Here is a 15,649-nt window from a genome sequence, read left to right as displayed (position 1 = left end):
GCTTCCATGTGTCTAGTTTAGTGCATGGAAACGTCCTGAATGACTTATGGAAGGTTAGTTGCCAAGTCCCGCCCGTGTCCCAGCAAAGAGACTTCGCCTGGCAGCCATGTTTTTAAAGCCGTCATGCTCAAGTTTTACACAAGTTAAAGGGGAACATTATCACCAGACCTATGTAAGCGTCAATATATACCTTGATGGTGCAGAAAAAAGACAATATATTTTTTTATCCGATTTTCGAACTCTAAATGGGCGAATTTTGGCGAATAAAACGCCTTTCTGTTTATCGCGCTGGAAGCGATGACGTCAGAATGTGACGTTGCCGAGGTAACACACCCACCCTTTTCATTTTCAACACATTACAAACACCGGGTCTCAGCTCTGTTATTTTCCGTTTTTTTGACTATTTTTTGGAACCTTGGAGACATCATGCCTCGACGGTGTGTTGTCGGAGGGTGTAACAACACTAACAGGGAGGGATTCAAGTTGCACCACTGGCCCCAAGATGCCAAAGTGTCTGCCGCCAGACCCCCATTGAATGTGCCAGAGTTTCTCCACATTTTACCGGCGATGCTAAGGCAGACATGGCACAGAGATGTATGGATAACCTGCAGATGCATTTGCAACGATAGTCAACGAAATCACAAAGGTGAGTTTTGTTGATGTTGACTGCCAGCTAATTGATGCTAACATGCTACGCTAATCAATGCTAACATGCTATTTACCGGCGGTGCTAAAGCAGACATGGAACAGAGATGTATGGATAACCTGTAGATGCATTTGCAACTATAATACGTTTCCTTCCACCCACATTTAATGCGAAACAAACACTTACCAATCGACGGATTTAAGTTGCTCCCGTGTCAAAAGATGCGAAAGTCCTGATCGTTTGGTCCGCACATTTTACCGGCGATGCTAACACAGCTATTCGGCCATGCTATGGCTATGAATAGCGTCAATAGCTATTCGCTCAATAGCTTCAGTTTCTTCTTCAATATTTTCATACTCCAACCATCTGTTTCAATACATGCGTAATCTGTTGAATCGCTTAAGTCGCTGAAATCCGAGTTTGAATCCGAGCTAATGTCGCTATATCTTGCTGTGGTATTCCCATTGTCTGTTTACATTGGCAGCACTGTGTGACGTCACAGGGAAATGGCCAGTGTCTTCGCAGAGAGCCGAAAATAAGGCACTTTAAAGCTTTATTTAGGGATATTCCGAGACCGGTAAAATTTTGGAAAAAACTTCAAAAAATACAACAAGCCACTGGGAACTGATTTTTATTGTTTTTAACCCTTTTGAAATTGTGATAATGTTCCCCTTTAACAAGAGCAACAAGCACATGTTTGGTTGAAAAACATGGCTTCCATCGAGCAAAACAGCTTGTTGATATAATTATTCTTAAGCGACTGCCCTCTAAAACCGAGGATTTCGTTGTGGCTTGTGCAGCCCTTTGAGACACTTGTGATTCAGGGCTATATAAATACACATTGATTGACTGATTAAAAAAAAACAAAAAACTGTTTTTTTCCTAGACTTTCACATTTTCCATGCCAACAATTCAGCATTAATAGAATTATTTTAAAAACAAATGTAACACAAACTGTGATTGGTCGACGTTACTTACAAAGTCATTTAGATAAACTTTAGTTATAAAAAAAAAAAAATGTTCAGACGTACCCTGGATCAGATATAAGATGCTGAAATTGGTTTTATTTTTTATTCTTTTTCACATAACTTGTTTGCGGCGGGGAGTTAATTGTGTTCTAACTTGCAAGTTCAATTTCGTGCCTTGCAGGAATCAATAAAAATAGTCAAAGTCATTTATCAAGACACAAAGTCAATGGAAGGCAACTTCTGAAAAACATGTTTATTTAAAACATTTGTCACACACATTGTGTCGTGCACACCACACACACACTCACACACACATGCTGTGACATCATCTGCTAAAATGCTTTAGTGTAAATATATAATGTCTTTATAACGATGGAACGCTTCAAAGGAGGGGAGTGGCAGCGTCTTGCACACATAGTGCACGTTTTACTTTGCACATTATTGTGGTGATGCAGAAGAGCTTATTCATTAGCTTCGCTCCGACCCATTCTACTTCTTTCACGTTTCTCAACCCAAATGCCAAAATGCTCCGTTCTTTTGACGGTTATTGTTCGACACATTCTAAAAAAAACCCAAAAAATCACGTTTTCCTGGAATCCACATTTCCTCTGACACACTTCCCATTAAAAATTGAATGGACAAATTTTAGTTACGCATGAAAATATTTGGAACAGTCTGACTTTTTTCACCTTCCCAATTATCCCTATTTTGCCCGTAAGTCCAGCTGTCAATTATTGTAGGAGTCCAAGAATGGAGTAATCCGATGAAAACACGCTTTTTAGTCTTTTAGGGAAAATTGGTCAAATAAACAAGGAAAGGAACATAATGTGGAAATCACACTTTTTATAGCAATATACACTTATACATACATTTATATATATATATATATATATATATATATATATATATACACATATATATACATATATATACTTACTTACATATATATTAACATATATATACATGTATACATATACATACACACATGCATACATATATATCAACATATATATATATACATATATACATATATCAACATATATATATACATACATACATACATACATACATATATATATCAACATATGTAGATACAAACATATATATACATATATATCAACATACATATACATACACATATACATACATACACATATATACATATATACACATATATACATACATATACATATATATACATATTTACATATACATATATATATACATACATATATATACATATGTATACATAGATACATACACATATGTATACATATATACATACATACATACGTATATACATACATACATATATATACATACATACATATATATATATATATATATATAATCAACATACATATATATATATATACATACATACATACACATATATACATGTATACACATATATACATATACATATATATACATATTTACATATACACATACATACATATATATATACATACATAGATACACATACATATATATATATATATATATATATCAACATACATATATAAATATACATACATAGATACACATACATATATATATATATATCAACATACATATATATATACATACACATATATACATGTATACATGTATACACATATATACATATACATATATATACATATTTACATATACACATACATACATATATAGATACACATACATACATATATATATATATATATATATATATATATACAACATACATATATATATATATACATACATACACATATATACATATATACACATATATACATATACATATATATACATATTTACATATACACATACATATATACACATACATATATATATATATATACATACATAGATACACATACATACATATATATATATATATATATATATATATATCAACATACATATATATATACATACATACACATATATACATGTATACACATCTATACATATACATATATATACATATTTACATATACACATACATACATATATATATACATAGATACATACACATATGTATACATATATACATAGATACATACACATACATATATATATATATATATATATACATACATACTTACATATATACATATATACATACATAGATACACATACATACATATATACATACACACATATATATATGATTGTCGTTGTGGCTTGTGCAGCCCTTTGAGTCACTAGTGATTTAGGGCTATATAAGTAAACATTGATCGATTGACTGATTGATTCCAAAAAAAACCCGTGTTTTTTCCTAGAATGTCACATTTTCCGTGCCAAAAACTCAGCATTAATAAAATGATTTTTCTACCTTTTTCTCAAACGATTCGAAACATTCCGGCATTAAAAACATCAACGTCGTCAATTTTCTTCATTCCAAAAACCCTTTCTGTCATCCCACATTTTCCACACTTTATTTAAATTTCCCTCTCCAGCATTCCCAAACAATTTCCGCATGAACTCCCCTCTCTAGTGCAGGGGTCACCAACGTGATGCCCGCGGGCACCAGGTCGCCCGTAAGGACCAGATGAGTCGCCCGCTGGCCTGTTCTAAAAATAGCTCAAATAGCAGCACTTACCAGTGAGCTGCCTCTATTTTTTAAATTGTATTTATTTACTAGCAAGCTGGTCTCACTTTGCTCGACATTTTTAATTCTAAGAGAGACAAAACTCAAATAGAATTTGAAAATCCAAGAAAATATTTTAAAGACTTGGTCTTGTTTAAATAAATTCATTTTTTTTTTACTTTGCTTCTTATAAATTTCAGAAAGACAATTTTAGAGAAAAAAATACAACCTCAAAAATGAATTTTGGATTTTTAAACACAAATACCTTTTTACCTTTTAAATTCCTTCCTCTTCTTTCCTGACAATTTAAATCAATGTTCAAGTAAAATTATTTATTTTTTTATAGTAAAGAATAATAAATCCATTTTAGTTTAATTCTTCATTTTAGCTTCTGTTTTTTCTACGAAGAATATTTGTGAAATATGTCTTCAAATCTAGAAAATCTGTAGGATCCAATTTAAATCTTATTTCAAAGTCTTTTGAATTTCTTTTAAAAATTTTGTTCTGGGAAATCTAGAAAAAAATAATGATTTGTCTTTGTTAGAAATATAGCTTGGTCCAATTTGTTATATATTCTAACAAAGTGCAGATTGGATTTTAACCTATTTAAAACATGTCATTAAAAATATATATTTATTGTAAGAAATCATTAAGAGGATCAGTGTTTCCACAAAGATAAATATCATTAATTATTAATAATAACATAGAGTTTAAGGCAGGGGTCTCAAACTCAAATACAGAATGGGCCAAAATGTTCAACTGGTTGAACAAATTAACCTTTTAATCGGGACCCAAACAAGTTTTGCATTGAATATTGAACAAGCCAGACTTACATAACTTTAGTGACGTGCAAAATCGAGTTTCAAATAATACTAATAATTTCAAAATAGCAATGGCATATCAAATCCAATTTAAATAGAAATTGAATGCCTCTTTTCTATTAGCAGCCGTCTCAGGTAAATATCAAAATAAACTTTTCCCACAGGCTAATAATAAATTTTTATATTGTAGCGTCCAGGAAGAGGTAGTGCTGCAAGGGGTTCTGTGTATTTGTTCTGTTGTGTTACAGTGCGGATGTTCTCCCAAAATTTGCTTATCATTCTCGTTTAGTGTTGGTTCACAGTGTGGCGCATATTTGTAACAGTCTTAAAGTTATTTATACGGCCACCCTCAGTGTGACCTGTATGTTCGTGGACCAAGCTTGCATTGCATTAGCGTGTGTGTGTGTGTGTAAAAGCCACATATATCATGTGACTAGGCCGGCACGCCGTTTCTACGTAGGAAAAGCGGACGTGACGAAAGGTTTTTTGAGGACCAGTGCCTTTAAGGCACGCCCCCAATATTGTTGTCCGGGTGGGAATCGGGAGAAATTTTGGAGAATGGTTGCCCCCTGTGATTTTCGTGAGGACCACTGAAATTTGGGAGTCGGTATGAGTATTAGCGGTGAATGTGGTGTTACAGCGACACCGCCGCTGTATAACACCGGCGGGCCAGCTCTAATGTTAATTTGATATTGCCTCAAGGGCCAAATGAAAATACACTGCAGGCCAGAGTTTGACACCCATGTTCTAGTCCTTCACTCTCACTTTCCTCATCCACAAATCTTTCATACTCGCTCAAATTAAAGGGGAAATCGTCGCTTTCTCGGTCCGAATCCCTCTCTCTGCTGGTGGCCATGATTGTAAATAATGTTCAGATGTGATGAGCTCCACAACCCGTGACGTCACGCACACATCGTCCGCTACTTCCGGTACAGGCCAGGCTTTTTTTGTTAGCGACCAAAAGTTGCAAACTTTATCGTCGATGTTCAAATTCGGCCCGCGGGCCAGAGTTTGACACCCCTGGTTTAAGGTAAATTGAGCAAATTGGCTATTTCTGGCATTTTATTTAAGTGTGTATCAAACTGGTAGCCCTTCGCGTTAATCAGTACCCAAGAAGTAGCTCTTGCTTTCAAAAAGGTTGGTGACCCCTGCTCTAGTGGACATTATGTGTGATTTGTTTATGTATATATCCCTAAATCACAAGTGTCTCAAAGGGCTGCACAAGCCACAACGACGTCCTCGGTTCAGATCCCACATCATGGCAAGGAAAAACTCACCACCCAGTAGTCACGTTATTCTCCCAGTTTGTATTTGTTGACTCTTCATTACTGACGCGTCTTTCCCAGCATGCACTTTGCACACATTTGCATCTTTCCTCGTAAAATACTCCAACATGGACAATCAAAGTTGTATCAGGTTGTAAAGTCATCAAGAGTGCGTGTTTCCAGAGTGTCTGTGAACGCATCGCACTGCTAAGTAAATCTAACCAAACAATTTAGTACAATTGTGAAGACTGACTGTCTGGCGGCATAGCTCGGTCGGTAGAGTGGCCGGGCCAGCAACTTGAGGGTTGCGGGTTCAATTCCCGCTTGTGCCATCCTGGTCACTGCCATTGTGTCCTTAAGCAAGACACTTTACCCACCTGCTCCCAGTGCCACCCACACTGGTTTAGATATTGTGGTCACTATGTAAAGCGCTTTGAGTCAGTAGAGAAAAGCGCTCTATAAATATAATTCACTTCAGTGTGTAACGTAATATAAAGTAACATAACGTCCACAGTGTTTAAATCAGCAGCTGCATTTAAATGAGCCGCACATTGAACTTGTTTGAATTATTAATGAGAGAGACTTAATAACTTCAGCCAGCGGAGTTTGGGATTGTTTTACTCTCAGTCTCAGTGCTGCCCGTCTTGTCACCAGATGAGACGTCCTTCGAAGCCGGCATCAAAGTTCAGATCCACACGCAGGACGAGCCTCCCTTCATTGATCAGTTGGGCTTCGGAGTGGCGCCAGGATTCCAGACTTTTGTCTCCTGTCAAGAACAACGGGTAAGTAAGTCTCTGCTGAATGTGAAGACCAGTAGAAGTCTGGTCACAAACGTTCATGAAGTTTGGTTCTTTTATGATTTGATTATGGCTTTACTGAAAATCGGAGCAAATCTGCTGGGTTGAAAGTATAAATACAGCAGACCTGGGAAAATTAAGGCCCTGGGGGCCACATGGGGCCCGTTAAAGGGGAACATTATCACCAGACCTATGTAAGCGTCAATATATACCTTGATGGTGCAGAAAAAAGACCATTTATTTTTTTAACCGATTTCCGAACTCTAAATGGGTGAATTTTGTTGAATTAAACGCCTTTCTGTTTATCGCGCTGGAAGCGATGACATCAGAACGTCAACACATTACAAAAATGGGTCTCAGCTCTGTTATATTCCGTTTTTTCGACTATTTTTTGGAACCATGGAAACATCATGCCTCGACGGTGTGTTGTCGGAGGGAGTAACAACACTAACAGGGAGGGAGTCAAGTTGCACCACTGGCTCGAAGATGCGAAAGTGGCAAGAAATCTGCCCCCAGACCCCCATTGAATGTGCCAGAGTGTCTCCACATTTTACCGGCGATGACAGACATGGCACAGAGATGTGCTAATCAGACATATTTGGTTGCGGCGTGACTGTAAGCTATTCGATGCTAACATGCTACGTTAATAGATGCTAACATGCTATATACTAAGGCAGACATGGCACAGAGATGTATGGATAACCTGCAGATGCATTTGCAACGATAAAGTCAACGAAATCACAAAGGTGAGTTTTGTTGATGTTGACTGCCAGCTAATCGATGCTAACATGATACGCTAATCGATGCTAACATGCTATTTACCGGCGGTGCTAAGGCAGGCATGGCACAGAGATGTATGGATAACCTGCAGATGCATTTGCAACGATAAAGTCAACGAAATCACCAATTTGAGTTGTGTTGATGTTGACTTATGTGCTAATCAGACAAATTTGGTTGCGGCGTGACTGTAAGCTATTCGATGCTAACATGCTACATTAATAGATGCTAACATGCTATATACTAAGGCAGACATGGCACAGAGATGTATGGATAACCTGCAGATGCATTTGCAACGATAAAGTCAACGAAATCACAAAGGTGAGTTTTGTTGATGTTGACTGCCAGCTAATCGATGCTAACATGCTACGCTAATCGATGCTAACATGCTATTTACCGGCGGTGCTAAGGCAGGCATGGCACAGAGATGTATGGATAACCTGCAGATGCATTTGCAACGATAAAGTCAACGAAATCACAAAGGTGAGTTTTGTTGATGTTGACTTTTGTGCTAATCAGACATATTTGGTTGCGGCGTGACTGTAAGCTGTTCGATGCTAACATGCTACGTTAATAGATGCTAACATTTTATATACCGGCGATGCTAAGGCAGACATGGCACAGAGATGTATGGATAACCTGCAGATGTATTTGCAACGATAAAGTCAACTAAATCATAAAGGTGAGTTTTGTTGATGTTGACTTATGTGCTAATCAGACATATTTGGTTGCGGCGTGACTGTAAGCTATTCGATGCTAGCATGCTACGTTAATAGATGCAAACATGCTATATACCGGCGGTGCTAAGGCGGACATGGCACAGAGATGTATGGATAACCTGCAGATGCATTTGCAACGATAAAGTCAACGAAATCACAAAGGTGAGTTTTGTTGATGTTGACTGCCAGCTAATCGATGCTAACATGCTACGCTAATCGATGCTAACATGCTATTTACCGGCGGTGCTAAGGCAGGCATGGTACAGAGATGTATGGATAACCTGCAGATGCATTTGCAACGATAAAGTCAACGAAATCACAAAGGTGAGTTTTGTTGATGTTGACTTTTGTGCTAATCAGACATATTTGGTTGCGGCGTGACTGTAAGCTGTTCGATGCTAACATGCTACGTTAATAGATGCTAACATTTTATATACCGGCGATGCTAAGGCAGACATGGCACAGAGATGTATGGATAACCTGCAGATGTATTTGCAACGATAAAGTCAACTAAATCACAAAGGTGAGTTTTGTTGATGTTGACTTATGTGCTAATCAGACATATTTGGTTGCGGCGTGACTGTAAGCTATTCGATGCTAGCATGCTACGTTAATAGATGCAAACATGCTATATACCGGCGGTGCTAAGGCGGACATGGCACAGAGATGTATGGATAACCTGCAGATGCATTTGCAACGATAAAGTCAACGAAATCACAAAGGTGAGTTTTGTTGATGTTGACTGCCAGCTAATCGATGCTAACATGATACGCTAATCGATGCTAACATGCTATTTACCGGCGGTGCTAAGGCAGGCATGGCACAGAGATGTATGGATAACCTGCAGATGCATTTGCAACGATAAAGTCAACGAAATCACCAATTTGAGTTGTGTTGATGTTGACTTATGTGCTAATCAGACAAATTTGGTTGCGGCGTGACTGTAAGCTATTCGATGCTAACATGCTACATTAATAGATGCTAACATGCTATATACTAAGGCAGACATGGCACAGAGATGTATGGATAACCTGCAGATGCATTTGCAACGATAAAGTCAACGAAATCACAAAGGTGAGTTTTGTTGATGTTGACTGCCAGCTAATCGATGCTAACATGCTACGCTAATCGATGCTAACATGCTATTTACCGGCGGTGCTAAGGCAGGCATGGCACAGAGATGTATGGATAACCTGCAGATGCATTTGCAACGATAAAGTCAACGAAATCACAAAGGTGAGTTTTGTTGATGTTGACTTTTGTGCTAATCAGACATATTTGGTTGCGGCGTGACTGTAAGCTGTTCGATGCTAACATGCTACGTTAATAGATGCTAACATTTTATATACCGGCGATGCTAAGGCAGACATGGCACAGAGATGTATGGATAACCTGCAGATGTATTTGCAACGATAAAGTCAACTAAATCACAAAGGTGAGTTTTGTTGATGTTGACTTATGTGCTAATCAGACATATTTGGTTGCGGCGTGACTGTAAGCTATTCGATGCTAGCATGCTACGTTAATAGATGCAAACATGCTATATACCGGCGGTGCTAAGGCGGACATGGCACAGAGATGTATGGATAACCTGCAGATGCATTTGCAACGATAAAGTCAACGAAATCACAAAGGTGAGTTTTGTTGATGTTGACTGCCAGCTAATCGATGCTAACATGCTACGCTAATCGATGCTAACATGCTATTTACCGGCGGTGCTAAGGCAGGCATGGTACAGAGATGTATGGATAACCTGCAGATGCATTTGCAACGATAAAGTCAACGAAATCACAAAGGTGAGTTTTGTTGATGTTGACTTTTGTGCTAATCAGACATATTTGGTTGCGGCGTGACTGTAAGCTGTTCGATGCTAACATGCTACGTTAATAGATGCTAACATTTTATATACCGGCGATGCTAAGGCAGACATGGCACAGAGATGTATGGATAACCTGCAGATGTATTTGCAACGATAAAGTCAACTAAATCACAAAGGTGAGTTTTGTTGATGTTGACTTATGTGCTAATCAGACATATTTGGTTGCGGCGTGACTGTAAGCTATTCGATGCTAGCATGCTACGTTAATAGATGCAAACATGCTATATACCGGCGGTGCTAAGGCGGACATGGCACAGAGATGTATGGATAACCTGCAGATGCATTTGCAACGATAAAGTCAACGAAATCACAAAGGTGAGTTTTGTTGATGTTGACTGCCAGTTAATCAATGCTAACATGCTATGCTAATCGACGCTAACATGCTATTTACCGGCGGTGCTAAAGCAGACATGGCACAGAGAAGTATGGATAACCTGCAGATGCATTTGCAACTATATTACATTTCCTTCCACCCACATTTAATGCGAAACAAACACTTACCAATCGACGGATTTAAATTGCTCCAGTGTCACAAGATGCGAAAGTCCTGATCGTTTGGTCCGCACATTTTACCGGCGATGCTAACGCAGCTATTCGGCCATGCTATGGCTATGAATAGCGTCAATAGCTATTCACTCAATAGCTTCAGTTTCTTCTTCAATACTTTCATACTCCAACCATCCGTTTCAATACATGCGTAATCTGTTGAATCGCTTAAACCGCTGAAATCCGAGTCTGAAGCCGAGCTAATGTCGCTATATCTGCCATTGTTTGTTTACATTGGCAGCACTGTATGACGTCACAGGGAAATGGATAGTGGCATCGCAAATAGCGAAAATCAAGCACTTCAAAGCTTTTTTTAGGGAAATTCCGGGACCGGTAAAATTTAGAAAAAAAAATCAAAAAATACAACAAGCCACTGGGAACTGATTTGTATTGTTTTTAACCCTTTTGAAATTGTGATAATGTTCCCCTTTAAGCTTTTCAATCTGGCCTGCCAGACATTCCCAAATATATTTTTTTAGATCTTTAAGATGGAAAGTGTAGCTGTCATTATGATGTGAAGTCATGTTTTCGAAGTCTTCAACTGTACAAAGTATTTCAATGGTTGGAATCTGCGCTTATGGATGATATACTAGTTACCATGGTCATCTAATTAGTTATTATGGTCATCTAATTAGTTACTATGGTCATCTAATTAGTTACTATGGTCATCTAATTAGTTACTATGGTCATCTAATTAGTTACTATGGTCATCTAATTAGTTACTATGGTCATCTAATGAGTTACTATGGTCATCTAATGAGTTACTATGGTCATCTAATTAGTTATTATGGTCATCTAATTAGTTATTATGGTCATCTAATTAGTTACTATGGTCATCTAATTAGTTACCATGGTCATCTAATTAGTTATTATGGTCATCTAATTAGTTACTATGGTCATCTAATTAGTTATTATGGTCATCTAATTAGTTACTATGGTCATCTAATTAGTTACCATGGTCATCTAATTAGTTATTATGGTCATCTAATTAGTTACTATGGTCATCTAATTAGTTACTATGGTCATCTAATTAGTATAGTCATCTAATTAGTTACTATGGTCATCTAATTAGTTAGTATAGTCATCTAATTAGTTACTATGGTCATCTAATTAGTTACTATGGTCATCTACTTAGTTACTATGGTCATCTAATTAGTTAGTATGGTCATCTAATTAGTTACTATGGTCATCTAATTAGTTTCTATGGTCATCTAATTAGTTACTATGGTCATCTAATTAGTTACTATAGTCATCTAATTAGTTACTATGGTCATCTAATTACTTACTGTGGTCATCTAATTAGTTAGTATGGTCATCTAATTACTTACTGTGGTCATCTAATTAGTTACTATGGTCATCTAATTAGTTACTGTGGTCATCTAATAAGTTACTATGGTCCTATAATTAGTTACTATGGTCATCTAATTAGTTACTGTGGTCATCTAATTAGTTACTATGGTCATCTAATTAGTTACTATAGCCATCTAATTAGTTACTATGGTCATCTAATTAGTTACTATGGTCATCTAATTACTTACTATGGTCATCTAATTAGTTACTATAGTCGTCTAATTAGTTACTATGGTCATCTAATTAGTTACTGTGGTCATCTAACCCGTTACCATGGTAATGTAAGTAACAGCAGCTCAGATGAGGCACCAATCAGTGTGGGCGGGAAGCGTTTCTGCAGATGCGGAAGGAGCTTTTCACAACAAAGTTCTAAAGCTTAGTTATATGTTAGATATGTCAGATTGTAGGTGGGTTTATTTTGTACCCTTTGTGTTCATATTTCACTGTTTGTTGCATTTTTTGTTGCGTTTCACTTGATTGTAAAAAGTGACGATCGAAAGGGGGCGTGGCATTCATTTTTTGTCAATATTCAGTGTTTTATCCTTCATAGAAAAATTTAAAATTATGTTTTTAAGGCGTTCTGTCATTACGTTTTTAGCATTCAATCAGACATTATTGTGAGGTTTTGTATAAAGGTTCTTAAAAATAGATGTACCGGCCGCCAGACACATTTTTTTTCTCTAAATGTGGCCCCCGAGTCAAAATAATTGCCCGGGCCTGACATACAGCAATGTTATTATTTGGTTACATGTCCCTTGACATGTTTCACTGCAATAAGGCGCTTTTGGTAGCCATCCACAAACTTCTGGTTGAATTTATGACCACTCCTCTTGACAAAATTGGTGCAGTTCAGCTAAATGTGTCGGTTTTCTGACATGGACTTGTTTCTTCAGCATTGTCCACACGTTTAAGTTAAGACTTTGGGAGAGAGGCCAAAGTTGCTGTTTATACAGCCACCCTCAGTGTGACCTGTATGGAATAGAGTTTTATTGTCATTATTGCAGTGAACAGGTTCAAAGAACAACAAAATTGACTGTATGGCTGTTGATCAAGTATGCCTTGCATTCACTTATGTGTGTGTGTAGAAGCCGCATATATCATATATATATATATATATATATATATATATATATATATATAGCACGCTGTTTGTTTGGAGGAAAAGCAGACGTGACGACTGGTTGTAGAGGACGCTAAAGGCAGTGCCTTTAAGGCACGCCCCCAATGTTGTTGTCTAGGCGGAAATCGGGAGAAATTCGGGTGAATGGTTGTTCAGGGAGACTTTCGAGAGGGGCACTGAAAATCGGGAGGGTTGGCAAGTATGAGTATTAGTGGTGAATGCAGTGTTACCGACAGGCCAGCTCTAATGTTAATTTGATATTGTCTCATGGGCCGAATGAAATTACACGGCGGGCCAGAGTTTGACACACATAGGGTTTCTCTTTGTCGTTAAGGCGGCCGCCTTAACAACAATGCGCTGACTCCATTGTAAGTATAGATAAACACGTTATCTACAAACCCTGTTTCCATATGAGTTGGGAAATTGTGTTAGATGTAAATATAAACAGAATACAATGATTCGCAAATCCTTTTCAACCCATATTTAGTTGAATATGCTACAAAGACAACATATTTGATGTTCAAACTCATAAACTTAATTAACTTAGAATTTTATGGCTGCAACACGTGCCAAAGTAGTTGGGAAAGGGCATGTTCACCACTGTGTTACATCACCTTTTCTTTTTACAACACTCAATAAACGTTTGGGAACTGAGGAAAGTAATTGTTGAAGCTTCGAAAGTTAAATTTTTTCCCATTCTTGTTTTATGTAGAGCTTCAGTCGTTCAACAGTCCGGGGTCTCCGCTGTCGTATTTTACGCTTCATAACGCGCCACACATTTTCGATGGGAGACAGGTCTGGACTGCAGGCGAGCCAGGAAAGTACCCGCACTCTTTTTTTAAGAAGCCACGCTGTTGAAACACGTGCTGAATGTGGCTTGGCATTGTTTTGCTGAAATAAGCAGGGGCGTCCATGAAAAAGACAGCGCTTGTTGTTCCAAAACCTGCATGTACCTTTCAGCATTAATGGTGCCTTCACAGATGTGTAAGTTACCCATGCCTTGGGCACTAATGCACCCCCATACCATCACAGATGCTGGCTTTTGAACTTTGCGTCGATGACAGTCTGGATGGTTCGCTTCCCCTTTGGTCCGGATGACACGATGTCGAATATTTCCCAAAAAAATTTGAAATGTGGACTCGTCAGACAACAAAACACTTTTCCACGTTGCATCAGTCCATCTTAGATGATATCGGGCCCAGAGAAGCCAGCGGCATTTCTGGATGTTGTTGATAAATGACTTTGGCTTTCGCATAGCAGAGCTTTAACTTGCACTTAAAGATGTAGCGAACAACTGTATTTAGTTACAGTGGTTTACTGAAGTGTTCCTGAGCCCATGTGGTGATATCCTTTAGAGATTGATGTCGGTTTTTGATACAGTGCCATATGAGAGATCGAAGGTCACGGTCATTCAATGTTGGTTTCCGGCCATGCCGCTTACGTGGAGTGATTTCTCCAGATTCTCTGAACCTTTTGATGATATTATGGACCGTAGATGATAAAATCCTTAAATTTCTTGCAATTGCACTTTGAAAAACGTTATTCTTGACCTGTTTGACTATTTGCTCACGCAGTTGTGGACAAAGGGGTGTACCTCGCCCCATCCTTTCTTGTGAAAGATTGGGCATTTTTTGGGAAGCTGTTTTTATACCCAATCATGGCACCCACCTGTTCCCAATTAGCCTGCACACCTGTGGGATGTTCCAAATAAGTGTTTGATGAGCATTCCTCAACCTTATCAGTATTTATTGCCGCCTTTCACTACTTCTTTGTCACGTGTTGCTGGCATCAAATTCTAAAGTTAATGATTGTTTGCACAAAAAATTTTTTTTTTATCAGTTTGAACATCAAATATGTTGTCTTTGTAGCATATTCAACTGAATATGGGTTGAAAATTATTTGCAAATCATTGTATTCCGTTTATATTTACATCCAACACAATTTCCCAACTCATATGGAAACGAGGTTTGTATTTTTGGGCAAATTCTTCCAAAAATTCATGGCTTAACTGCGACTTAACAACTTTGGGGAGGGCGTTGAGATTCCACTGTTTCACGGAAAATAATGGAAAGCGCACATTAAGCTTCTCAAAAGGCCCCCCTGGCTCTTCAGCCAGTTCCACACTCCGGGGGTGTTAACATTACACCAGCTGGTGCAGGTTGGTGTTTTCTGATAATAATTCC

General features: G+C 37.8%; 1 protein-coding gene across 3 annotated transcripts in view; it reads left to right on the top strand.

Annotated features, from left to right (window-relative positions):
• asic1b (acid-sensing (proton-gated) ion channel 1b) overlaps positions 1-15,649 on the top strand; it is a 401,531-nt gene that overhangs the window by 335,739 nt on the left and 50,143 nt on the right. For all 3 annotated transcript variants that reach the window (XM_061890082.1, XM_061890081.1, XM_061890080.1), the window contains one exon: positions 6,933-7,060. In XM_061890082.1, the coding sequence (XP_061746066.1) occupies positions 6,933-7,060 (128 nt within the window). The remainder of the gene's footprint in view (positions 1-6,932; positions 7,061-15,649) is intronic.

Source organism: Nerophis ophidion, linkage group LG02 (genome assembly GCF_033978795.1).
Source record: "Nerophis ophidion isolate RoL-2023_Sa linkage group LG02, RoL_Noph_v1.0, whole genome shotgun sequence".
Taxonomy (NCBI): Eukaryota; Metazoa; Chordata; class Actinopteri; order Syngnathiformes; family Syngnathidae; genus Nerophis; species Nerophis ophidion.
The sequence above is the reverse complement of the archived record's forward strand: the minus strand, read 5'-3'. Positions and strand labels throughout refer to the sequence as shown.